The following is a 26,868-nucleotide window of genomic DNA, read 5'->3' as shown; positions in this document are numbered from 1 at the left end:
CCTACCCCTACCCCCCACCCCGGACTTGCCTTCATTTTTCAAGGGATAATTACAAGTGGGTAGATATTGGATGAAAACAGGGATTGAGGGGAAAAATGGAAAAAAAAATAGGAAAGAGGACAAAACAGCATAATAGGTAATATCCCTTTAATTTATTAACTCACAGAAATCATCTACGTGGAGGAATATGCAATAAACCTGCATCTTGGTTTTAGTGAAAACAGAGGTGTCATTGTTGCTTAATCACCTTCGGTTTCTAGTTCAATGGCAATTTAATGTCCTAGAGAATATTTGTTGTCCTCTGTAAAATATAAAAAACTGTAAATGTACACAGAAGACAAAATATTTAAAAACTAATTAAATGAAATGATAAAAGAGTGAGAAATAGGAAACTATAAAATTAAGTGTTTCCCTTGGAATCTGCCCATTTTGTTTGCTTCTATCACTCACTCAAATACAATGATGGAGGGTAGGCAATAGGTTGGTGAGACTCATATACGACTCTTGTTCATCTTCAGATTTTTGCTAATTCTAAAAAGGTACCTCATGTGTAAATGTATGTGTGTGTCTAAATGTAGAAAATTTTTATTAAGAATGAGAGACTTGCCCTAGCCGGTTTGGCTCAGTGGAAAGAGCGTTGGCTTGTGAACTGAAGGGTCCCAGGTTCGATTCCAGTCAAGGGCACATGCCCGGAGGGGTGTGCAGAAGGCAGCCAATCAATGATTCTCTCTCATCACTGATGTTTCTATCTCTCTCCCTCTCCCTTCCTCTCTGAAATCAATAAAAGAAAATACTAAAAAAAAGAATGAGAGACTCACATTACACAATGGACTACTACTCTGCTGTAAAAAGAAAGAAAATGTTACCGTTTGTGACAGCATGAATGGACCTGGAGAGCATTATGCTAAGTGAAATAAGCCAGTCAGAGAAAGACAAGTCCATTTGATTTCACTCATGTGGAATTTAATGAACAAACTTGCCAGAAGCCGGTCCATCCTTGCTGCTTGACACAGTCGCTGCAGGAAAGAAACACCTGCACAGCATATGTTTCAAGGGACCTGGCGTATATAGCATACTGTTCTTAATATGTTTGCTCCCCTTAGCGCTATGTGTTTTAACCAAGGTCACCACTCCGAGAAAGGTTGTTTCCCCAGGTAGGGATTTTTCCCTGAAGTTAGGGAGGGGATAAAACCCCTTAACTAAGTGCCAGGCGGGTAGTTAATCACTTTAACTACAAACAATCATCCTTAAGCTACATAATCTTTACTCCCTGGAATGGAGATAAGAAACGCCCTAACCTTTGCAACAGAAATTGACAGGATTAAAATCAACTGGTATAAATACAGATGTAACAAGACAATAAAGGCCAGAACTTCACTGGAGATCCTGACCAGAACTTGGCTGGAGATCCTGGCTAGAGATCCTGGCTAGGCTGCTGATCAACTGAAGGCTGTCTCTGTGTCATTCCTTCTTTGCCGACTCTGTCCACACCTTTGAGGACCCCTAGACCTGCTGGGGTTGAACCCCAGCACAAACTGAACTACCAAGCAAAATAGAGACAGACTCATAGATAGAGAGCAGGCATACAGCTTGGGGGTGGGAAGGGAGTTGGGGCGGGGAGGTTGGAGAGATTAAGCAAAAAAAAAAAAAAAAAAAAAGAAAAGGAAGAGAGAACTCATGGATATGGACCACAATGTGGTGATTTCAGGGGTGGAGGGGAATGGGTGGAGGTGGTAGAAGGTATAGAGGGGATAAAAGGTGGTGGAAAAATTAAATAAAAAATACATATATAAATATAAAAAACAGTCATCAATTAAAAAGAAAAAAAAGAACAAGAAACTCATACACAAATTTTTATACACTCTACAGCCAATAAACTGGGAAGACCATACCATAAAAGATCTTTGGTATATGACTGGATATATATAATATTCTATTAATAACATCGTTAATTTAAAACAAGAACATTCTTATAAAACATCAATTGGTTGCTTCCTGCACATGACTTGACCAGGGATTTAACCCACAACCTGAGTATGTGCCCTGACTGGGAATTGAACCCACCACTTTTTGGTGTACAGGACAACACTCCAACTAAGCTATGGAAAAACAAGAACATTCTTAAAAGCTATGAAATACAACTAGAACAACCCCCACGTTGATTAACTTATAACTCACAAGGGCAAATGGCTAAGAGCCAACCTATCCAGTTTGCATTGCTTAACACTAAGATACTTTTTCAATGATGTTTAAGGAGTAAATCATGCCATTAATTATGAATAATGCTTATGAAGATGTCAAATACAAAATTGGGTTGGCAGAGTAAAAAAAAGTTAATATTTTTCAATATGTATAAAAATAAAAATAATTTACACTTGTGTCTCTACTACTGTTCTTCAGATATAAAACATTGCAAACACAGATGAAGCCCTTGGGTATACCCCTTACCTTACCAATCACATTCTTCTTCATCTCTATGGCTACCACTAAATGAAATTTAGTATTTGTCATCCCTATGAATTTTTTTATAGTGTATGCTTACTATATGCCTAACCCTGAAATAGTCCTGCTTTTCCATTTTAACTTCATATGCATAAATGTATTCATGCAATCTAAGCATTTTTGCAACCTTTTAATATTGCTATTGTTTGTGAGTTTCAGACATCCTGATTCATGAAACTCTAGTTCATTTATTATATGAATATACATCACAATTCATCCATTTTTTCTTTTTTTCTAGCTTTATTGAGATATAATTGACATAGAACATTGTGTAAGTCAAAGGTGTACAGTGTGATGATGTTCCTATTACCACAATAAGGTTTGTTAACACATCCATAACCTCACATAATTATAAGGGTGTGTGTGTGTGTGTGTGTGTGTGTGTAGTGAGAACATTTAAGATCTACTCTCTGAGCAATTTCTAAGTATATAATATAGTATTGTTAACTATAGTACCATGCTGTACAGTAGATTCCCAGACTTATTTATCTTAGAATTGGAAATTTCTACCCTTTGACCAACATCTCTTCATTTCCCCCATTCCCCAAGCCCTAGCAACCACCATGCCACTCTCTTTCTATGAGTTTGGCTTTTTAAAGGTTCCACATATGGATGGGATCATAAAGCATTTGTCTTTTTCTGTCTGGCTTATCTTTCTAAGGATAATGCCCTCGAGATTCATCCACATTGTAACAGATGACAAGATTGCCTTCCTGTTTATGGCTGAATACTATTCCACTGTGTGTGTGTGTGTGTGTGTATGTATATGTGTGTGTGTATGTATATATGTGTGTGTGTGTGTGTGTATATATCTTATATTTTTCCGTGTATAAGATGTCCCCATGTACAAGATGTCCCCAACTTTTCCAACCTAAAATTAAGAAATCAATATTTTAAACATAAAACAGAACACATTTTTATTTAGTAATTACCACAGGTAATGTTTACATACCAGTACTATGATATTATGTAGCATATCACTTGATTCAGCCTCTATTGCATCACTACTCTCTTCTTCATCACTATTAGTTCCAGACATATCAATTTCTCCAACTTCTATTGTATCACTGCTGTCTTCTGAGTCACGTCTATATATGTGAGATATCCATGCGGCATCAGCTGACGTCAGATAAACTGGTGGCATTTTCTGAGCTAACTTTGTTCCTGTTCTCATGGCTAACCCTTCTCTCCTCATGAAATTGAAGCACCATTTTGCCAAATCAACAATGTTCATTTTCTGTAAAATCAACAATGTTCATTTTGCTTGCAAACATTCTTGCCTGACATTGAATAAGCTTGGTTGACACACATAAGCCTCTCTGGCGCTGCTCCATAGTCCAAGTCATTAGCCTCTGCTCCAAGTTTGCCCATTGTGCTGGTTTTGCTCTTAAGGCCTTCTTCTTTTATGGCATCTTAAGGAGTTGTTTTTCCTGTTTTCTCCACTGTCTGATCCTACCCTCAGTGGGAGGAGGTCCAAATTGTCTCTCTGCAGCTTTACTTCCATGCTCTTTTGCATAGCTGATTACATTCAGTTTGAATTTTGCAGAGTAAGACAATCGCTTACCGGTATTTATCTTTTTATTTTTTGACATCTTTTTGGGCTCAGAACACTAGGGTCCCTTTTGCATCTGCGCACTCTCCACCTCCACCTCCAATTAAGGCATCAGCTGAAGTCAGTAACAATAAGGCTCATGATTGGAGGAAGCCTGTTTGACAAGGTATGGGCTCCCTCCTAGGGTGACTTCCGTATATAAGATGCCCCTCAATTTTCAGTCTAATGATTTTAGAAAAAAAAATAGTGTCTTATACGTGAAAAAATACGGTATGTGCCACATTTTCATTATCCATTCATCCAACAACAGACATAACAAGCACTGGTGAGAAGGTTAAGAAAGGGAATGCTGTGCACTGTTGGTAAAAAGGTAAACTGGTGCAGCCACTATGGAGAACAGTATGGAGGTTCCTCAAAAAATTAAAAATAGAACTACCCTCTGATCAAGCAATCCCACTTCCAGGTGTATGTCCAAAGAAATGAAATCACTATCTCAAAGAGATATCCATTTTCTTTTTGATGAATATTTAGGTTCTTTCCGGTTTTTTTAAAACAATGCTATGAAGTACCCTTGTACACATGAACAAAAGTTTCTTCCAGGTATACACCTAGGAGTGGAATTTATTCATTTATTTATTCAACACATATTTATTGAACACCTATTACATCCCTGGCACCATTCTAGGCCTAGGGGACACAGCAGTAAGAATCACATGGAAGTCCCTATATTCAAGGAATTATATTCTACCAAGGGAGACAGACAAAACAAACAAACAAAATTAAACAAGTAAAATGTAGAGCGCGTCAGGTAAGTTCTATGGAGAAAAACAAAACCAGAGAGTGGAATAGAGTGTGGTGGGTAGGACCTGTTCTTTTACATAGGGTAGTCATAGAAGGATTATAGGGTAGTCACAGAAGGCTACATACTCTGCAGGTGATACTTAAGGAAAGGTATGAAGGAGATGAAGAATCCAACCCAGCATATATCTGGGGAAAGAGCATGCCGAGTAGAGGGGACAGCAAGAGCACAGGCCCTGAGACAGAAGCATGCCTGGCACATTGGAATATAGCCAGGACACTGCCGTGCCTGGAGTGGACTAACGGGGTGAGTGAGTAGTAGGAGATGAAGTCAGAGAGATGGGGCCTTATTGATGCTTCTAAGGACAATAAATTCTACTCTGACTGAGATGAGAAGGCACTGGATTGCTTTGCACTGTGTTGTGATCACAGTTTCATTAAAAGAACCACGCCAGCCCAGCCAGCGTGGCTTAGTGGTTGAGTGTCGACCTATGAACCAGAAGGTCATAGTTTGATACCCGGTCAGGTACCACATATACCACATGACATTAGTAAGAAAAGCAAATTAGCAGCCTGTATATATTTCTATTTTCTTTGGAGGAGATGGAAATTTCTACAGAGAGCATTGCAGTTTTGATATGGCTAATCTTCTTGCTCTGGCCTTTGATGATGATCAAAGTCTCGCTAATGTAAACTAATTGGAGACATTGGACATGCTGAGTTTTGATTATAAAATGAAATTATTTAATTGCTTTTATATATACATTAATTGACTGTTTCCTGAGCTAATAATGACAACCTAATAGGCATGTTATGATTAGCTATGAGTAATTATACTTAGAATATTAAACATGGCTGGACTATTGCTAGATCCCATTTTTACTGCAAAGAGAGGGTGTTTAAAATAGATTTCTTTTTCCTTAGGAGTATGTTCATATTTACCTTACAATGTAATTTGAATATAAGGATGGTTTGGATTACTGTTCATAAATTAGAAATGATGTTTTGTTTGGAGTTAGTTATATGAGTGATTGAATTGTTTTATAGTATTAACTTATTGGAGAGAGATAAACTGTAAATTGCTATGTTATTTAAATATAGAACAATATCATGGAAATTATTAGGACACCATTTCTTTAAAGATATTCAGAATATGAATTCCAATCCTAAGAGATTTTCTAACATATCAATTACACTTATCTTTATTTCTGGAGCTTGTGAGTAAGCCTTGCACAAGCAACAAAACAACAGTGACAGTAGTTAAATCTTCTTGGAATCACTACAGGACATGATCAGGAATCAGAAAACCTGAGTTATAGTCCAGTCTCTACAGCTAATAATTATTTTCTGTTACTAGGCAAATAATTTAAATCTTAGTTTCCTTTTATTTACATGCTTTAAAATATATGGTTACCAGAATAAAATATTAAATATAAACTGAAAACATAAGGCCTTATTTTTCTAAATTACTATAGGTAATTTTAAACTCCTAAAATTCATAAAATCCTTTATGAATTTTTCCCCAACTAACTAAAGTTGAGAACAGGAAAGGTGAGTGATGTAGAGAAATTCTGACTTTTAAAAATTTAATGTAATAATTAAAATTGTCAACCAATAATTTGCCTATAATTTGAGTAGTGTCTAAATTGTATAAACTGAGTGTTATCTAAATTGTATATAACTTCAATTACACATAAGCTTTTCTTCCATCAGTTTTCCTCTCTTTTGTTGAATTTTTGTTGGAACTATGCAAGAACAGAGGAGGAAAATAGAATTTTTTCAGTCCTATTTATGATGATAACAGGTATCTTCTGCCAGTTATATTTCTGGGATGATTGTACATAACGTAGAAATGTCTTGAGATGACTGGCCTGGCTTTGATCCTACTGTTCCCATTAATCTTTCCTTTAGCTGGGGCTACTTCATCTACATCTGTGAGTTTCACTATGTCCAGGTTCCCAGACCAAATGCTTTCTATTTAGGCAAAATTTAAGAAACTCCAGACCAGCAGCATAGTAGCCCAGCCTTGTCAGTCTAGCAATTTATTTCCCTATTCTGGACCCAGTACAAGTTTAGTTACTAAAGTCCTGCCTCATTTAGTCATGTCTAAGTCTCTACTTCCTGCTCTGTCCTTTTGAATCAGTAAGTAGCCTTGCCCTTTACTTATCTAAATGCCTAAAGGGCAGAATTTTCTCCCTGTGCTCTAGTCCCCTCCCTGTATCTGCAACCTGATACCTGCTTCCGTATTTTCCTGTGGTGCATTATTTTTAAGTAACTCTGAATTTTACCAATGACAACTGCACCACACCTCACTCACCTCCCGTACAGCTGCCAACTTCTCAACACTGAATGAACAGCCAGGGTCTGTTGGGCCTCTGCTTATAGAGGCCTTTCCCCACAAGTTCTGTCACCTGCTTCTGGGACCTTCGGAGGTGGCCTACTAATCAATAGGTCTACCGAATCTCTACTTCCGAGTCCCCTGGACTAGTCAGTATGAGTCAGGTTCTAAAATGCCCCAGTGCAGCAACTCTTTCTTAAAGGTATTCCTTACACAAAATTTCCTTCAAAGATGATTTTCTCATTAGACTGCCATGTCTCATGCAGAAAAGGAACTCAGTGAATATTCTTAGGCATTTGGTGCACTTACAGATCCATGGCATGACCGGTATCTTTAGAACAGAAATTAAGAGAATCCAATGCACATTTAATTGCCCCTCAAAAACCAACCAACCAACAGAACAAACAAACAAACGAAAACCATCCAAACCCCCGCAACACCCCCAAACTCAGAAGGATATAAAAATGATCAGCTAACTGTGGTCATTTAAACAATGGAGCATTCTCATCAAAACTTAATCACTCAAGAAGAGCACAACTTGTAATGACTAATGAACATTGGTCCTGCGCTTTGGTGGACAGAGAGATGACCAGAGAAAACTAGTTAATAATTCTGTAGCTACTAATTAAATTAATGCCTTCCTGTTTCCATAAAGAAAAAAGAGGCAGGCGCAGGAATTTGATGGCCCCTAAAATCACCAAATGGTTACGTGAACTTTGGTACAGTTGAATTAATCCTTTGATGTTAAATGGGTTGATTTTTGTCATTTTTGAAAGGGAGTGGTATACTTACTTGCCATGGTAATACATTTGGAAGGGGCCTATTTTGGAGGTAAATGTAAATGGAGTCATATGTAGTTTGAAAACCTGTGGAACTGTTTGACATGTGACTATATTTCTAATGAAGAATGATTTGTTCCCAAGGTTAGTGGGTTTTAAAAATTTTTAAATAGAATCCAAAAGAAATACTCACTTTTATTTCTGTTTTAGACAAAACTATAAGACATATTTTAATGGAAAAGATAAGTATTAAAATGACAGAATTTAGGATGACATATTTAATTGAATGAACCCATTAAGAAGTTTATTACTGCCCCCTGCTGTCAGTTTCTAAAAGAAATACAGTCAAATTACTGTAAAAATTGACTTAGGGAGAATTAGTTGAATAAACTGGTTGGGAAAAAAATTCCCTGCCTCTAATTATACCACTTTTTAGCCAGTTATGCTAATGCTTAGACCATTTTTGTGAGCAATGATTTGTCAAAACAAACAAACAACTCTAGCAAACTATCTATTAGTGGATATAGGATGAGGAATAAAGTTTGTGTTTTGTGAAATACTATATCAATGCATTTTAGACAATGATGTCCTTTATAATTTCTCCAAATTTCATAATTTTGAATTTACTTTTTAATATTTATGTAATTTCGGTAAAACACTTCTCATTAATAAAAGCAAAACTTTGAAAATAAATGGCTTATTTTTTTACAGTATAATCCTAGCTTGAAATGTTACTTTTATTTTGGCACATGAACTTAAGAAATGAGAAATAATAAAAAGAATAGGTGATGCCAATGTAGAGCCACTAGGTGCAAGGCCTTGTTTTACTCTTTCACATATTATTGTATTTAGGCATCATGAAATAGAATTCAGTAGGTATTATTAGGATTTCCATTTCACAGATGAAGAAACTGGGTCCCAGAGTATAACTTGCCTACTTGGTCAAAAGGTGGGGCCATGACTGGAAACCCTGCAGTCTGACTCCAGGGTCCCTCCTCTTAACCTTTTGCACAGAAGGTATAAACTCTGCAATGAAGGAGGAAGAATTTATAGAAATTATAATGGACATGGCGATGTGTTTATTGATGCCAACTAACTGCACACTCATGTAACTGTTACTCTTTTCTGGGCCCCAGGCTCTAGTGTGTGCAGCCTGTGCGCAAATAACAGAACTGTAGGGTTCCCACTTTGGTTTAATTTTGTTAGGAACGTTCTGCCCTCTTTGCTTGCACAAAGGTGTGTGGGAGTGATTATCTTAAGTGAAAATGTGCCAATTGAGCCCAGGCTTAGACCAGATTATACACTCAGTGGCTATTCTTGTGGTTGGCCTCGGTACACCTGTGCCTTTCGTCTGTGTATCCCCAGACAACTTGGAGCTTTAGCCACACTGTCAGCCATCTTCAGCAACTCATTCCAATCAGGCACACACTTTTCACAGTACGTTGAGTAACTCAGTTGCACATTTTAAGTTTCCCTGGCTGTTATGAATTCCAAAGTCCAATATAACAAACTGTTTGTACTCTCTATGCCTGTCCGGTCCTTTGCCTTCCCCAGGTATTAGGTGGTTCATGACAACAAATACTAGTATATCCCACCCACCAGGGACACGGAGGTCAACAGTATTTGCAATTCTGGGATGGCTTTCGCCTTGCAGGTACCTGAAAACAACACCTCAGGCTCCAGAGGGCTAACCAGACAGGAACCCTCTTCTCCTCCCACATGAAAGCAAAATCAAAACTCAACACCACTCATTTGACCATTCAACATTAAAACATTCTTACGATTCAACATTAAAACATTCTTACCTGACTCGAGGAGCTGGGTTTCCAGTGACTCGACACTCCAAATAAACTCTGCTTCCTTCTGCCACTTCTTGGCTCCGTAGCTTCTGGATGAAGCGAGGGGCCGAGGAGAAGTGGGGTGCGCTCTGGGGCTGGGGCTGAGGGATGCTACCGCCGGGCACCTCCTCCTCCCGGTCTGCCGGGTAGCAGGGCCTGGCTTCGGGTAACTTGACCTCCGCTTCCATTTCTTGCTGGTCCTCGGTGGGGCTCTGGCTGGCAGAGGCACTCCTCGGGGCTGACGGCTGATTTTTGGGAGACAGGTACCCACTGTCTGGTGACGAGGACTCCCCGTTTGGGCTCCTGTTTCTCGGCTTGGCCGCTTCTCTAAATATGGATGTCAGCTCCTCGATGAAATTAGCCGCCTTGTCACACAGCTGGCTCTGGGAGCCAGGCTCACTCAGATAAGCCGGTGTGGGCTTTCCACCTGCGCACGGAGTGTTGGCGCCGCGCTTTTCAGCCTTTCGGAGGCTCCGGATGTAGCTGGGTCTGGCGAGCAGGGGTGAGAGGGCAGGTTTCCTCTTGGAGCCCTGGGAGGAGAGCCCCTCAGTCTGCTCTGGCCTGTTATCTGGAGGTCTTTCCGAGGAGGTGGGCTCTCCTGATTTGGTCTCCTTGCGGGAAGGGTGTTCACAGAGGCCTGCAGGAGAGGTGCTGAAAATCTGCGAGATCTCCTTCTCCGAGTCACAATCTTCTGTCTCGGAGTTGGCTATCGCCCTCCGGGCCAGGTCAAGGCTCTTGTTGATCTCTTCCTGGCTGAGAAAAGCGGAGAGCTCAGGGAAGAAGTCAGCACTCTTGCTTTCTTCCTGCATGTCTGATAGGGAATCATAGAAGGAGTCATGGGAGGAAGTCTCTGACATATTTGAATAGTCTTCATACACCCTGTCTGCTTTCCACAGGAAGGCCAGAGACACTGGAAGTCAGGTTACTTCTGTTCTGAAAGACAACATACACAGAATTGCTGTGAGCGGTAATGTTTTGTGTGTGTTAGCCTAATACTACTAATTTACAAATTGGGAGAAACATTAAGGTAAACAAATATGGGGGGTCCCCAAAAATGTATACCTACACTTTGAATAATTATAAAGGCAGAGTTTATTAAAATGTATTTCCTTTTCAAAATTGAGCTCTCAGCTGTTAAAGTGTGCATACATTTCTTGGGGGAACACCCTGTATACAGTTGACCCTTTAACAACATGGGGTTGAACTGAGTGTTTTTTTGTTGTTGCTGTTTTGTTTTTCCATTTAAATGCGGCCTGCCCTACCTATTCTCAGTTTGGCATTTGCAGATTGAACAAACCTGTGGTGGAAAACAGCTTTTTCTCATTCCCAACTGTAGATGATTCCCAACTATAGATTCCCAAAAGCAGATTCGCAGCCGCAGACTGGAAAAGACTGTTTTCTATCCATGGTTGGTAGAGTCCCCTGATGCAAAGGTCCAACTGGAGTTGAGTTTTGGGGAAGTCAAAAGTTATATATGAATTTTCAACTCCAAAAGAGGAGAGGTGTTGGCTCCCATAACCCCCATGTTGTTCAAGAGTCAACTGTAGTCTTTGAAAAATAATTTTAATCTGTTCTATTAACTAAGAAACATTAAGTGTACTTGTATTTACCATCTTAATTTAATATTTGCCCTGCAAGTGAATATTGAGTATGTTACTAACCAGCATTGAATAATTCAAGAAGATGGTATTTGCAGTAGGCGCTATAAGTGACTATGAGTGTAGTAGTCACTCAGAGCCTCCTTCCCTTCCCATCCCTCTATAGGCCTTATGAAAACTCTAATTACGTTAATGTTAGGAGGTTAGTAACTTACTGATATTTTTGGTAAATTTGACCCTGTTTATAAAATAACCACAAAGTACATTTTGATTCCAATCTTCATTTAGTTTAAGCTTTCAATGAAATATTTGAAACCTTATTGTTTCATCCTTTTCTTTGTTCAGCCATGTGCTTTCATATTCACTAATTCAACAGTTAATTTAACACATAGTTAATAATCACTTATAAAGTTTCAGGCGCTAGAAGTGTAGTCATGCTCTAACTGGGATTGGCAAACTGTAAGGGCCGGATAGTAAATACTTTTGACTGTGCACTGTACAGTCTCTATTGTAACTCCTTAAATTTGACATTGGAATATCAAAACAGCCATAGGAATACATAAGTAAATAAGCATGGCTGTGTGGCAATAAAACTTTATTTATGGACACTGATATTTGAATTTTATGTTTTACATGTCAAACACATTATTTTTCTTTTGACTTTGATTTTTTTACAACAGTTTAAAAATGTAAAAATATTCTTAGTTTGCAGGCCATGCAAATACAGATGGTAGGATGGCTTTGGCATAGCAGCTGAAGTTTGCCGACCCTTGATCCAGATGGCTAACACAATCCTTATATTTAAAGAGGTAAAAGTCATGTGGTATGGTAAAGATGGGGGATTGGAGAATACATTAAACAAATAATATGTAAATAACCTTGAATTTGGTTAGGGTGTCAAAGGAAAAGGAAAAGAGCTTGGTTGCTATGCGAGCCTATCTTACCGTCAAAGACATGTGAGAGAACTATGTGCCCTGAATAGGACATTTACATAGGAATGTTACCAGCATTAAATAAAAGGTGTTTTGACACCTGCCAAATAATTGGGCATCAATTTAACTTCCACTGCATTTTGAACTAAATATTGTGAGGCAGTGACTCTCTCATTACTCTAAGTGTACTGCCCTTTTTCTACATATTGTTCATAGAATGATAGAGGGAAGACCTAGAAAACTTGCCCTGGCTGGTGTGGCTCAGTTGGTTGGGCATCATCCCATGCACTAAGAAATTGCTAGTTGGATTCCAGGTCAGGGCACATGCCTGGACTGTGGGTCGATCCACTGTCGAGGGCATGCCCAGAGGGATCCGATTGATGTTGCATCGATGTTGCTCTCTTATCCCTTCCTCTCTCTAAAAATCAATAAACTAGTCTTTAAAAAAAACTCTAGAAAACTTCCTAAGTAATTTTGCCTCACAGTTGAGTCTGGAAATCAATAAAATGAGGCTTACTGGGTATGGTGAAACTCAACTTTGTAAGTTGGGTGGGAGTGAACTTGGTGAGACATTCGTTCTCGGAAGTAAAGTATGCCTTGTGAGGCTAGAATGGAACTGCTTGTTTAGAAGCAATTTCCCATCTAGGGATTCTGCCTAGAGCAGTGGTTCTCAACCTTGGCTGCACGTTAGAATCACCTGGGAATCTTTTTAAAATCCTGATTTCTGGGCCTCATCCTCCGGAAATTGTTTCTTTGTTACTAATGTTGTGGCCCCACCCCATAACAAAGAAACAGAATTTCCGGAGGATGAGGCCCAGAAATCAGGATTTTAAAAAGATTCCCAGGTGATTCTAATGTGCAGCCAAGGTTGAGAACCACTGGCCTAGAGTAATGAGATTTTCTTTTATTAAGTGTAATGTTATTTTCTCTCACATGACCCAAGAGAGTCAGCTTGCATTTTTTTGGCCCCTGAAAGTCGCTAATCTCAAAAAGCATTACATAGAAGGTCCCAGAAATGCACCTCAAGGACCTGCTGCCACATAAGGATGATTCACGGAATCTACTAATTCAGCAGAAGGTTTGTAACCAGAGATCCTGAAGCTCATTAGGAACCCACCATATCTCCTTTAGTTGAATGTTACACTTGCGTCTTAGATGTCCACTTAGAAAGATGACTCACTTGGTTGAGCCTGAATTATGAGATTCTCTACATTCTAGTCCTACTCTACCCACTGAACCGTATTTCCCACTGTTGTCCAAGTAAATCTTATAAATCCGTTAGAGTGATCTCATCATTGCCCGCCTCTTTATCAACCGAAACATTACTCTGATTCCTTTGTTCAGTCTGTGTTCCCCGATGGAACTGTCCTGATTCCTCAATAATTCGTTAAATATAGCCTATATATGGAGAATAGCTATATTCAATGTATTCTGAATATTTGAGTATGTTTTGTTTTCATTCATTTTTTTTCTACTGAACTCAGTACTGATAGAGATTGGGGAACATTTTAGTACTGAACTCAAGAGGTTCACCACTTGGGGTGCTCTATTAAAAATTAAGACATGGTTGTCACAAGGTAGTTTAATTTTTTTGCAGCAAGTAAAGGAGATAAGGAATTCATATCCACACCTCTGCCTCCCAGAAGGAGGCTTAGCCAGTGTTGGTATACACTATTTGGTCAATTACATGTTGATTTCTTCTTTTTGAAGTTGGCTACACTTATCAGGTTGTGTTCCTTTCAGCTTATCCGGTTTACAGCTGGTCTGCAAAATACCGTGTTACCTTTTCACTTTTAGCAAAAATAGCCTTTAGTAAGAATGGTCCAAACCTTCAGACCTTAGTCCTATCTAACGATTTTGTGTCAACCGCACCTGGAGCTAAGCTGAAAGTCCAGGTAAATATTGAGAACAAAACCTTTGATTCTGAAGTGATTACTTTGAAACAGACTCTGGAATAGATATACCACATAGAAGAGAATTCCCCATTCAAGATATATTTGTGGAGTATCTAGGACATGCCAAGCAGTGTGCTAGGTACTCAGATATAATTTGGAAAAGACAAGGTTTCTGCCCTCATTGAATTGTCTATAAAGGACACAAATAAGTAATAAACATGTATGTTTTAGTAGTGTGTCAAGTGCTGTGGTGAGAGAACAAAGTGCTGTGTTAGCATCTAGAAGGGACAACGGGGCACAGAGCACACCCCTGGCAGAGCACAGTCGCATTTTTATTCTCCTGTCCCACCGTGGACAGGTTTCACAAGCGCCGGTAGATCTGGCACCTCCTGTCTGAAGTCTCCAACTGCAACATTTTTCTTCGGAGGCTTTTTCTTCCCATCCTCCACATCGCTGTTGCTGGCGGCTGCCAGAGAGTAGAGGCCAGCCTCCAACAGCCGCCTCCCCTGCCGCAGCTCTGCAACCCTCAGCTCCTCCGGAAGGGGCCAAGATGGTATTAAGAGTGGAGCCGTTTTCCCTTTTTGCTTCTGCCTGTGCAATATGGTACAGTAATGTCTCCATGGAAAACGGCCTTGCTAGAAGGCGGGGCTTCATGTCCTTGCGCATCTGGAAGTGCATACTTGTCCACTGGGCGGTGGCAAGGTGCGCAGTCTCAGAGGCGCTGCAGCTGCAGCACGCCTGGGACACAAAGGATCCTGGGAAGCAATCGATGAAGCCGTGGCTCAGGCGCAGTGTCCTGTGCACCCTGATGCCCTCTTTGCAGGGCCTGTCTGGGGAGACCATGACTTTGCTTTCCAGCACCTGCAGCTTTGGGGTCCCCTTGGCTTGCGGCAGGGTGTGGACCACGTCCTGGAGCTTTTTCTCTTCCTCGGCAGGACTGCAATGCCCAGTGCAGGCAGCACCAATGTGTAAGTAGTAAACCCAGGGAAGGTGGTTTTGGGTTTGAGTCCGGCATGAGGTACAAAAGACCATGCCGATACAGGAGGTCCCAAAAATGTATACACACTTTGAATGATTATAAAGTCAGTGTTATTAACATACAGTTTTTTCAAAATTTAAAAGCATTTACAGAATTTTTTTTTTTTTTTTTTTTTTTGGTCAAGGCACTGCTGATAAAGCGAAGCAATGGAATCACAAACACCAAGAATAATTTTGTTCATTATTTGTGCGCCCTCAATTCGTTGACTGTTGCCGGTTTTGTACCATAAACTTTATCTTTTATATGTCCTCATAAAAAATAGTCTGGTGGCACTTTAGGATAAATTTTCTTCAAAGCTTAGTCAAGCTTTACCCATTATTTCAAATTAGTTAAACCTGAAAAGGATCGACAGTTAAGGGAGTTATCAGCTGTTAAAGTGTGTATACATTTTTGTCATTCCAGGCGTAGCACCGATGTGACCCTGTGTCATTGGGGATGACCTTGGAAATAGTTCTGGTTTTCCCCCGGGTCTGATGTGTGTTGATGTCCACCATGCCTCACAGTATGCTGTCACGTGGCAGGCCTTCTTGTCCATGAACCGCCAGTTTTACTTAATTTCAGCTGGTGCGGGCTCCTTAACGAGGCACAGGTTTATGATTCTCACTGTTCCATGAAAAGTTCTTAAACAGGCCTTCCCTTATATCTATACACACATGTGGAAGTAGCTGAGGACACCTTTGTCCTCGAAGAGGCATCCTTCTCAGAGAGGCATGTGCTTCAACAAAGGGTATCTGGAATAAACAACAGCCACAGGACTAGATGAAGAGCCAGGTGCCTCCTGCTGTGACTGAGTCGCCTTTGTTTTAGTTGTTGGCTGAATTCGATAACTGACCATTTGGGTTGCTTTTTTAATTTTTCTTCTGATGCTTTAAATTCTTGCCCTTATGTTTTAAAGTCACCAATAAAGAGTGAGTGCTCCAAACCCTAGGCACCCACCCACAAATCACACCCCCCCCAGCCCTCTATTTAAGAACTAGCTTTATGCCCCTCTAAGTTATAAGCTTTTTTTCTTCTTCTAAGTTTCTTAATAGTTTATCACAGAAGGGTGTCTTGCAATCGTAATAAGAACTACAGGGGTCCTAGCCGGTTTTGTTCAGTGGATAGAGCCTTGGCCCACAGACTGAAGAGTCCTGGTTTGATTCCCGGTCAAGGGTCAAGGGCATGTAGTTGGGTTGCAGACTCGATCCCCTGGTCGGGGTGCATGCAGGAGGCAATCAATTGTTGTGTCTTTTTCAGATTGATGTTTCTCTCTGTCTCTTCCCCTCCCTTCAACTCTTTCTAAAAATCAATGGAAAAATATCCTCAGGTGAGGATTAAAAAATATATAAATAAATGTCTTGAACACCCTCCCTAACCCCCCCCTCCTCCCCCGCCACAGGCTTGGGCCAGGTGTAATGTGCTTGGAAAGAAGAGAGATGTCTGTGGGAAGCTTATGGGGCCCAGGTGAGTGCCCCAGGCATTTCTAGCCAATTACTACTGATTGACTGAGATCCTGGGAAAAACAGTAATGCCTTAAGCTACAACACTAAGACTTTATGACAGCTTTCCTCATCACTAGGCCATAGAAAATTTTCAACTCCATTTTAGTCCTATGGGACCACTTCAGAGTCTGTCATGGACCAAAATGCCCTTATGCAGGGCCTGAATGTACAGTCTTGCACCCCCGAGAAAGTATGGCAGACTCAGATAACTCAGAGAGGTTCCGTTAAACAGAAATCACCTGGAGATGGGGAAAATAGCCAGAAATAAGGTTAGAAAGCAGGAGTGGGTCAGAGAGGGCCTGAAGCCATGCGAAGAGCTTGAATTTTATCCTATGCACAGGAGACAAAAGAAGACTGTGAAAAACATCCCAGATTTGCAATTAAGAAACAATATTGATTGGAGCCTGAGCAGGAGACAGAGTCAGGGCACGAGGAGGCGTCTGTAGTAGTTAGGGGTTGTGTGTGTTTCTCACTGTTTTATTTTTGATTGCCCACCATCTGAACCTTGTTAGTTTTGGATAATTCCTCATATTATGAGCCTCAGTGAGAAACTGAGTTTATGTATCAGAAAGGGATGTAAAATCTCCAAATATTTGCTTCCCCAGCACCTTGGAACCTGGGCATAAGTCTTGGCACATGGCCTGGACTTGGCAATTAACTGCATCCATCTCTTGGACTTGGAAGCAGGATCCCTGGTGAAACCTTTCTGACAGCTGGACACACATGGTGACAGCAGAGGCAGCACCGTGGAGTGTTCAGGGCAGCAGTGGCAGCTGTGAAGGGGGGTATCCGGGGTTGGAGATGGAAGCTGTGGTATGAACTCTCCAGCTTTGGCAGCAGGGATAGCCACACAGGAGCCCTTTTGTGGCACAGTTCTGCGGTCTTGCCTCCTGCATAGATTCCTGGCTTCATTCTGTGAGTTGCCACAACTCCTATTAATAAATCTCTTTGCACTCAAGTTGACCAAAGAATATTTCTGTTGTTTGCGACTAAGGAACACAATTGATAGTAGATAAAAAAGATGATGGAAGTGTGAACAGGTGACACTGAGGTGGAAAACAGAGGACTCAACCAATTCATAGACAATAGAAAGGACAGAAGTTGACGATTGATTGGATGAAGAGATGATGCAGAGGCAGGATTATAGATTTCTTACTCAGACAGTGGGGTGGATGGTGCCAATAACTCACTTAATACAAGGCGGGAGAGCAAGTTTTGAAGAAAAAAAAAAGCAGCTTAATTTTGACTTGCACTTTCACATCTGAGGGAACTCTGGAACTCTGGTGCTGATACTGGAAGGCAATTTGACATAGTGGTCCAGAGCCCTGAGAAGGGAAAACAGAGCTGGTTTGGGAATTATTAGCCCACTAGAGGCCCGGTGCATGACATTTATGTGCAGGGGGAGGGGAGGTCCTCAGCCTGGCCTGTGCCCTCTCACAGTCTAGGACCCCTTGGGGGATGTCTAATTGCTGGCTTAGGCCTGCTCCCCCCAGTGGGGTGGGACTGGGCTAAATGGGCCAGACCTACCCTGGAGCCAATCTCCTGTGGTCCCTCTCTGGCCAGCTGGCTGCACCTGGAGTGGCGCCATGGCTCGAAGGGCACCTGCAGGGTGAGTGGGGTCCCTCTGGCAGCTAGGGTCCCTCAGCCTGGCCTGCGGGGATCTGGTCAAAACCAGCTCTCTGACATCCCCAGAGGGGTCCCGGAGTGCGAGAGGGCACTCTGCAAAGTTGCTGTTGTACAGGGTGTGGAACGCAAATGCAAGTGTTCAGTAAACCAGATTTGGGACTGACAGTGCCCCAGCAATAGGTGGAATTGTGTGGCCCTGCAAGGAATCGGGTTCCCTCCTCTCTGGTTCCGGGGTGCATCACCCAAGAACCGCTGCTGCCAAGTCACTGCAGCTTGGCAGCTCCTGTGTTGAGCATCTGTCCTCTGGTGGTCAATGCGCATCATAGCTACCGGTTGGATAGACACTTAGTATATTAGTCATATATATATATAGATGGCTTCAGGTTGGAAGGGGACAGTTCTTCCATTGTCAAAGAAGAGAAGTAATATAGCATGTTGGAGAGAAAAAAAGAGAGAAGTAATATAGCGTGTGTGCGTGTGTGTGTGTGTGAGAGAGAGAGAAAGAGATATTTGTAATTGAAAGAAAGGGAGATCCTATCTTGAGGCTTCTGTGCATTTGGAAATTTATAGGGACAGGAGACAATTTGAAATAATTGTTATAGAGAGGGAGAAATTTCCTTAAGGATATATAGGTGAGGGCTTATTTGAAATTAGATGTAATGTATTTGTAGTGTCATTAATCTGTGTGATCAGGCACTTCCCTCCACCAGAGCTCAGCAGTCCCGGTGTGGATGTGGAGGTAGATCACCCAGGTGTTGATGGAAAGGAAAGATGGAAAGGAAATGGACAAGGCTGTTGAAAATATTGCAAGACAGGGGTGGGTTCTAAAATCTATGCTGGATTGGAATTCATAGGTAGGAGTTTGAATATAAAGAGATGAAGAGACTAAAGACATAGTGAAAACAACAAAAAAAGGTATAATGAAAATGATTGCTCTGGAAGGATATATTAAGACAGCGAAATGTCTGAATGGATAATTTTATTTTATTTTTTTAAATATATTTTATTGATTTTTTACAGAGAGGAAGAGAGAGGGATAGAGAGTTAGAAACATCGATGAGAGAGAAACACCGATCAGCTGCCTCCTGCACACCTCCCACTGGGGATGTGCCCGCAACCAAAGTACATGCCCCGGGCCGGAATCAGACCCGGGACCCTTCAGTCCGCAGGCCGCCACTCCATCCACTGAGCCAAACCGGTCAGGGCTGAATGGATCATTTTAGAGGCAGAACCTTTTGACTTCTGACTGAATTTAGAATGTGGCTGTCTGACTCTTTTTGTGGAACAATGTCAGAGTTGAGTAGTTGCTACAGAGACTGTATGATCGACAAAGCCTAAAATATTTGTCCAGACTTTTACAGAAAAAGTTTGCCAACCCCTGCTATGGAACATCAGCTTCTTAATGAATTCATATAACACACATAAGCACTGATAATGATGATCACGACAATGATAATGGCTAACAATGACCAGCTCACCATGAGGCAGGCATTGTATCAAGAGCCACTATGTAGTTTGTAGATTGTTTCATTTCAAATTCTCACAATATGCTCCAGTTTAGAAAGAAGGAAACTGAGGCAGAAAATGTAAAAAAAAAGCCATGATTCACACCCAGACAGTGACTCCAGAGCTCATGATCTTAACCACACAGTTTACTGCCATTGAATTATAGTTTTAACAACCAAGCACTCTAAGCAATATATCAGACTAATTAAGTTGTGGGTCATAAATCAGAGATCTGCTATTAATTATATTTCATGTAAAGTGAACATAATCTGATACGTTTTAAAACTTCATGAAAAACATTACATGAGGAAGCTTAGCAAACTTCTGAATGATGAAGCAATTTCCAGTTCTTCTTTTAAATAGGGAGTGTTTGCCGGAGGCAGATTAAATCACCTGCTTATTAACTTATATTTTGGGTTTAAAGAGGCGCCATCTGATGGGATCCAGTTGTCAGGATTAGGTGTAGCTTAAAAATTGCTTGCATAGTGAAAAAAAATAATAGCTCTATGGCATATATGGTTCGGGTTTAATTTACAACCCAGCTATTGCTGCTAGAACATGCATGTCGTCTAGGGAAAATACTCACTCAATGTGTGGACAAGGGAGGTTTTCAGGTGGCCCACACTCACTGGAAAATTGTGCGTCAGAGATTTCTGTGTCAGTCAACACCCCCCGAATAAAAAGATCATTATCAAAAGAAATACTACTGCAAACATCATCATTATTTCCCTGAGATTTCATGTTTTATTTCAAACAGTGCTTTGGGAAATTCTAGGCTGGTGTGATAGAGGCAGAAATGAAATACTTTAAAAAAGAGCTAATTATTCAGTCTTTAATGAGTAAAGAGGAAGGGCGGTAAATGCCCAAAACATTAAAGTGTTCCATTTTAGCAAGTGGAATTGTAAGATTTTGAAATTTTGAGGAGGAATATTTTCCTACATCTTTAAAACTTTTGTGCCCCTTCCCTCTACCCTCTTCTCCTAAGGAATTAGAATCACCTGGAAACTCATTTCTTAGTCGTCTTCTCCTTTGGGTCTTCATCATCTTCATCGTTAATAATTTAGCCCAATTGTCACTTCCCCTAAAACTCTTACAAGCAGCAACTATTTTCTAATTTCTTGAAATTTGTGTAGTTCTAGCTTCTTCACCAGGGGAGAAAAGGCTCTTCTTTGGCTCTGCTCATTTTAGTCATTCTTTCTTTCTGCCACTTGCCTTTTCTGGAATGATGAGTGGAACATGAACTCGGTTGAACCACTGTTTTATCACTTACGAGGTGCAAGGGAAGCGTCAAGGAGGGCAGAGATGAGCCAGACATAGTTTGTCTCCTTTAATGATGTTATTATCCAGTAGGAGAGATTAGAGGGATTAGACAAGAGTAAAAATGACTTACACAAGGAGGAACATGATAATTGCTATTAAAATAGTTTAAACAAATAACTGTATATCTAAAGTGGTAGGAATGATCATATTTGCAAATTTGGTCATGTCACTCCTTTGGTATTTTCCCCCCAGTAGTCCCCACACCTACCCACCGCCCTCCCCCCCCCCCCCACCCCGCCCCCCTGCCAGGGTGATGAGAGAAGGTCTAAAGCAGCATATGCAGGTCATCTGTGTGCCCCTGGGCGATCTGCTCTGGTGTAGGCTCTCCAGCCTCATGCTCCATTGTCATTCTGACCCATGTTGCAGTCGTGCCTCACTGGTTTACTTGCCAGTCAGTCCTTGAACATGCCATGTTCTTTCATGTCTGCATGCTTTGTACATGCTTTTGTCCTTCCCTTCTGTTTCTGTGTTTCAAATCCCAGTTCATCCTTGAAAACTCTACTTCTTTACTTAATTTCACTTCTCTTGGGTGCTTTCTACGATTCCCAAGTCAGCATTAATTCGCTCCTTCCTCTGAACATGGCACTTTGCACAGTATTTATTATAAGTCATCTGACTGAGTTATAAATATGGGTTTAGAGAGCCCCTTTTCCATTAGACTGACAACACCTTGAAAGCAGGAGCTGCAACCGACAGTCTTTGTATGGCTAGTGCTTAGCAAAGTATCTGAATCATGGCAGATGATGGAGAAAAATAGAACTGGTATTTGATATTGAGAGTTATACCTGCTTTAGGTTCTTGGATGGTAGCATGGAGGCAGTTGTAGGTGTCCTCATGGTGTTATGAAGGCAAATTATTGCAGGTGAATTTTGACATTTATGCATAATGCCAAGCTCAATCTTTTGTTGTTGTTTTTTTTTTTAATTAAAGTACAGTTGACACACAATATTATATTCGTTTCAGGTGTATGACATAGTGATTTAACATTTCTATACCTTACAATGTGATGACCACAAGTCTGGTAACCATCTGTTGCTGTATAAAGTTATTATGATATTATTGACTATATTCCCTGCAAACATGCGGTGAAGCAAAGGTTTGGGAGGGCCGGCAAGTACTGTGAGGCAGTTCAGATTCCCTTCCACCTTGAACTTCCACAGGCAGCTTTATCAGCATCTTGGCTTATCTCAAGCAACTATCGCTTTCAAATGTAAAATTGCATGGTCACCTATTTTGTTGAAACATTGTGCATATTTTATTAATTCTTAAGGAATTTTATGCCACTTAATTTATAGATTATTTCTAATTGTATGTAATCTGAATTTTGTTGGACTCATGTTCTACTATGGAATATGGAACATGTAAGTTTTCAATGACTATTTTATATTCAGTATGTACATCACACATTGTGACATAAAAATTTTATCAAACATTGTCTTGGCATTGTTATCCTAGTAGTTGGGAAAACATTTATTTTTGAGTTCCTGAATATGTAATGTGTCCTATAAAATTCACCTATGTATGTAAATATACGAATAATAGAAAAGATAGAGAGGCAGATTTAGAAATGATGAATAGCATTTGCTTTTAGAGTTGCTGACTGTTGAGGATGATTATGAAAACCAGATCTATGATATCCAGGATAATCCTCTCTTTTGCCAGTAAAAATATACCATGGGTCACGCCCTCTGTTATCCCTATGAGGCAGGGCACTACAGGCTGTTGAAATGTCCAATATTTCCCTGACTTGGGAAGAACTTGGGGAAGAAAAGGCACACGCACAAGAAATAGCAGCAGTCTTGTAGAAAGAACTCAATTACAACAATAAAAGCTAGCCTCCCCGAGGACTTACTGTGCAACAGCTTCTGAATCACGAATTGCCTGGTTTACTATAGTAAATTATTTGATTCTCAGAACAATTGATGGGGTAGACATTATTTTCATTGTTATTATTCCCATTACCCAAACTATAGCATAAACATATTCAGTGATTTGGACAAAGTTGAGCTGTCAAGGAATGGTAGAATTAGGGTTGAAACCTATATTTAACCCCAAAGTTGTTTTTTCAAAACCATTGTTAGATAATGGGGCAAGTTTTGCCATCTGTTTGTGAAATACATTGTAGAGATGTTGAAAATTTTGAAAGAAAAAGTGATGTTACTGAAAGGCTGACAGACACCAAGTATCACACAATATCCCATACCCCATGGGCCAGGGACTTAAGAGAGTCCAGATAGTACCATTTCAATAGGCATTTAAAAATGTATATATGGTTAGGAATAAATACATGAGAAAGGTTGGAAAATCATGCACCAAATTAATGCTTATTACTTCTATGATGGGGCTTAAGCAGGGGCAAGGTTGATGGGTGGGACATTTAGGAGACACTTTTGTTGCTTATTTCCCATTCTTTGCGGGTGGGGCGGGGAGCTAAAATTAGGAGTGATTTTAAATTTAGTAATTTTATTTTCATATTCAAACTACTACTAAAATAGTAGTAAAAACTGTTGGTACAATGATTCAATGCTAAGACTACTTAAAAATAAACCCTAAACTATGAAAACCAAAGTTGAAAAGTTTTTAAACTTTTTTTCCTCTTGTTTTAGAATCACAGGCAGTCTCTAGACCAGCGGTTCTCAACCTGTGGGTCGCAACCCCTTTGGCGGTCGACCGACCCTTTCACAGGGGTCGCCTAAGACCATCCTGCATATTAGGTATTTACATTACGATTCATAACAGTAGCAACATTACAGTTATGAAGTAGCAACGAAAATAATTTTATGGTTGGGTCACAACATGAGGAACTGTATTTGAAGGGCCAGAAGGTTGAGAACCACTGTAAGACCCAGGATGGAGCTACCCTGCCCCATGAACTTAGAGGTAACTCTCATGTCCTTGTTAATGCTCTGCTTGACCAGAAACAGTTTATCCAGTCAGCCAATCCCAAACGCCATGCCAACTGGGCTTTATACTGACTCCTTGTGCACCCCAAATGAGGTGGCCCAAGCCAACCAGATATTTTCCATATTTCTTTTTCTCGTCCTTTATTTTTTATCCTATAAACGCTTCCTGCCTTTTGCCCTATTTGGCAGTTCTCTGAAAAGATACTGCTTCATGAAGTGTTAAATAGTTTGTTTGTATCACCTAAATTGTCTTTATTCCTTCCCTCTTCCCTCCCTTCCTCTTTCCTTTCTTTCTTCCTTCCTCTTTTATTTATGATGATCTTTTTCACTAAGGGCCCCATAGAGCAAACGTCAAACATAAAACATTTCTAAAACCATATTAGATTCAGAAATGCACATTTTTATAATTTATTTCTTATTAATACATGTGGATTTCTTTTTTCATTAATCTTTAAGTAAATTGTTATTACAGGAAGATATGTCATATTTATTCTACTGTTTTCAATACCCACCAAACCAGTATATTTTATCTCAGTGTCAGGACCATAATATAATAGCTCATTTAATGCCCCATAACAGCCATATAGAGAGTATTTTACAGAGAGAGGGTATTTGGAGTAATTCCTGGGAGCCTCTTCATGTTATCATCTTTGTCCACCATATTGAATCAGTTGCAAATATCTAGATTTTTACTTCTCAATCATCCATTTCCACTGCCATTGTCTTCATTCAGGGCTTAATTCCTGCCACCTAAATGCAAAACCTATTTACTAAATTTGTTTCTCTATTCTCTAATATGATTGAACGGTTGCAAATTGCAATCAGAGTTGTTTTCCTCAGTCTTTGTTTTCTTTGCTGGAATTTAACAGGACACAACCGTGAACTTTAGATGACCCAAATTCCTGACTGCAACTTAGTTACCTTGGTACCCTTTGATATCCTCCACACACACATCATTAATGAAGTGGCGGCTCTTGCCTTGGAAGTAGATTTCAGCCGGTATATCCTTAAGAAGGTGCCAGATTTATTTTGAAACCTGACTAATGTTTCCTCTCTACATTTTTTAAAAAATGAGATAAATCTAAGTGATTGTAATTGTCCAGTGTAATCTAGATACTTACTCTGTTGCTATAGGACATTTTCAACCCTCAGTTTTAGCAAAAAACAAGAGAAGCTCAAATAGAACTGACTATAGAGTCGCCAGGATATAGATCCTAATCCATATCGGACACTAGAACGCGAGAGGACTAATTTGTTTTCTAGGAATATGTAATCATGCATTTACGGAGCAATGGTTAGCTTGGTAAATCTCTCAGGTCTTGCCTACTGTTAGCAATAACTTGTCAAAGAGACTCAGATTTTAAAAATCTGAATAATTGAGGTGGACATTTACGTTCTTTCTTTGAGGAGAAAATATTGAAAGCATATTTATCAGGCGATAAGAATTGAATTTCTGCACATACATGATTAAATAGATTTTGAATAATATTATATTGTCAGGCACAAGACTACATTATTCATACTAAAAGGCAATTAGTATTTTTAGCAAATCTGAAAAGGTACTATGAGCCTGAAATCATTTTGTATTAACCTCATGTATTGGATTCAAGACAATTTCATGTGTAATTTAAAACAACATGATATAAATTTTCACTGTGATGTTTATATTTTACTAGATCATAGTTTCCTTTAGTAAGCTTTATCTTTCCAAAAAAATATGTAAGCTTTATGCATAGATATAATTTAGAATGTCTGCTATTATTCTGTCAACTGATTTTTTTTAAAAAAAACCCTTGAAAGTGTAATTAACAACTTAAAATGTTACTAAAAGCTAAAGTGTATAATTTAAGCCATCAGTATTTAGCTTAAGTATGGGCGAGGTTCAAATGAACTGCATTCTTATATTCTGTAAACAAAACACATACATAATCTTGACAAATGTTGGTTCCGTAATTACATTTAATCCTTTTGGTATTGGTGTCAGCAGTTTAGCATGCTTAAGGTTCTAATAGAGAATGCAAATATTTGACAGCAAAGGTAGAATTAAAGCACGCAGATAAATCTTATAAATTCTGTTTTTGAGAAGATGACAAAATTCCCATTACTTTCCCTCTCCAAATGAAAGAAAAATCAAGGCAGCTTCTAAGTAGTATTATATCTTTAGGCAAACTGCTATCATATTTTTAGATTTTTTTATTAAATTAGCAAATGTTGCCCTACTAGTTAGTATATTAGGATACATCTTACAGACCTGTTCAATCCTTGGTTACTTTGAAGACTCCGAAAAGGTGATGTAGTTCAGATGAGCGTTTCCTCTTTTCTGGGGGAGCAGAGGTTGGCCTTGCCTATTCATGACAGACTGCTTGGTCCGTGGTCACTTTGAGGCAACTGTGGCCTCAGAATCGCATCTGTCCTCTTACTCCACTCAACTATATTTGGTAACTGAACTCATGTTTCCTCAGACTGCCACCATCAGGAATTCCAGCAGTGAGCTGGGAGGCAACCCCAGGTCTGAGGGATGGGTTCTTAGAAATTGAAGGTGCTTAGCGTAGAAATAATTTTTTTTGTGTGTGGATCTAATAAACACAGGATTTGTGCTTATTCCTCTATACCAGTGGTTCTCAACCTTGGCTGCACATTAGAATCACCTGGGAATCTTTTTAAAATCCTGATTTCTGGGCCTCATCCTCCAGAAATTATGTTTCTTTGTTACTAATGTTGTGGCCCCACCCCATAACAAAGAAACAGAATTTCCGGAGGA

At 39.9% G+C, this 26,868-nt stretch overlaps 1 protein-coding gene and 1 pseudogene across 5 annotated transcripts in view; both read right to left on the bottom strand.

Moving 5' to 3' along the window:
• PALLD (palladin, cytoskeletal associated protein) overlaps positions 1-26,474 on the bottom strand; it is a 410,231-nt gene extending 383,757 nt beyond the window's left edge. For all 5 annotated transcript variants that reach the window (XM_070415445.1, XM_070415446.1, XM_070415448.1 and 2 more), the window contains exons 1-2: positions 26,359-26,474; positions 9,775-10,740 (exon numbers count right to left, since the gene is read on the bottom strand). In XM_070415445.1, coding sequence (XP_070271546.1) covers positions 9,775-10,664 — 890 coding nt within the window. In that variant the 5' untranslated portion in view covers positions 10,665-10,740; positions 26,359-26,474. The remainder of the gene's footprint in view (positions 1-9,774; positions 10,741-26,358) is intronic.
• On the bottom strand, positions 14,504-15,765 carry LOC139011389 (protein Jumonji pseudogene; annotated as a pseudogene).
• Positions 26,475-26,868: the final 394 nt, after the last annotated feature.

This window comes from Myotis yumanensis, unplaced genomic scaffold (assembly GCF_028538775.1).
Source record: "Myotis yumanensis isolate MYYU_CA2020_CCGP unplaced genomic scaffold, mMyoYum1.0.hap1 SCAF_5, whole genome shotgun sequence".
In the NCBI taxonomy this organism is placed as follows: Eukaryota; Metazoa; Chordata; class Mammalia; order Chiroptera; family Vespertilionidae; genus Myotis; species Myotis yumanensis.
The sequence above is the reverse complement of the archived record's forward strand: the minus strand, read 5'-3'. Positions and strand labels throughout refer to the sequence as shown.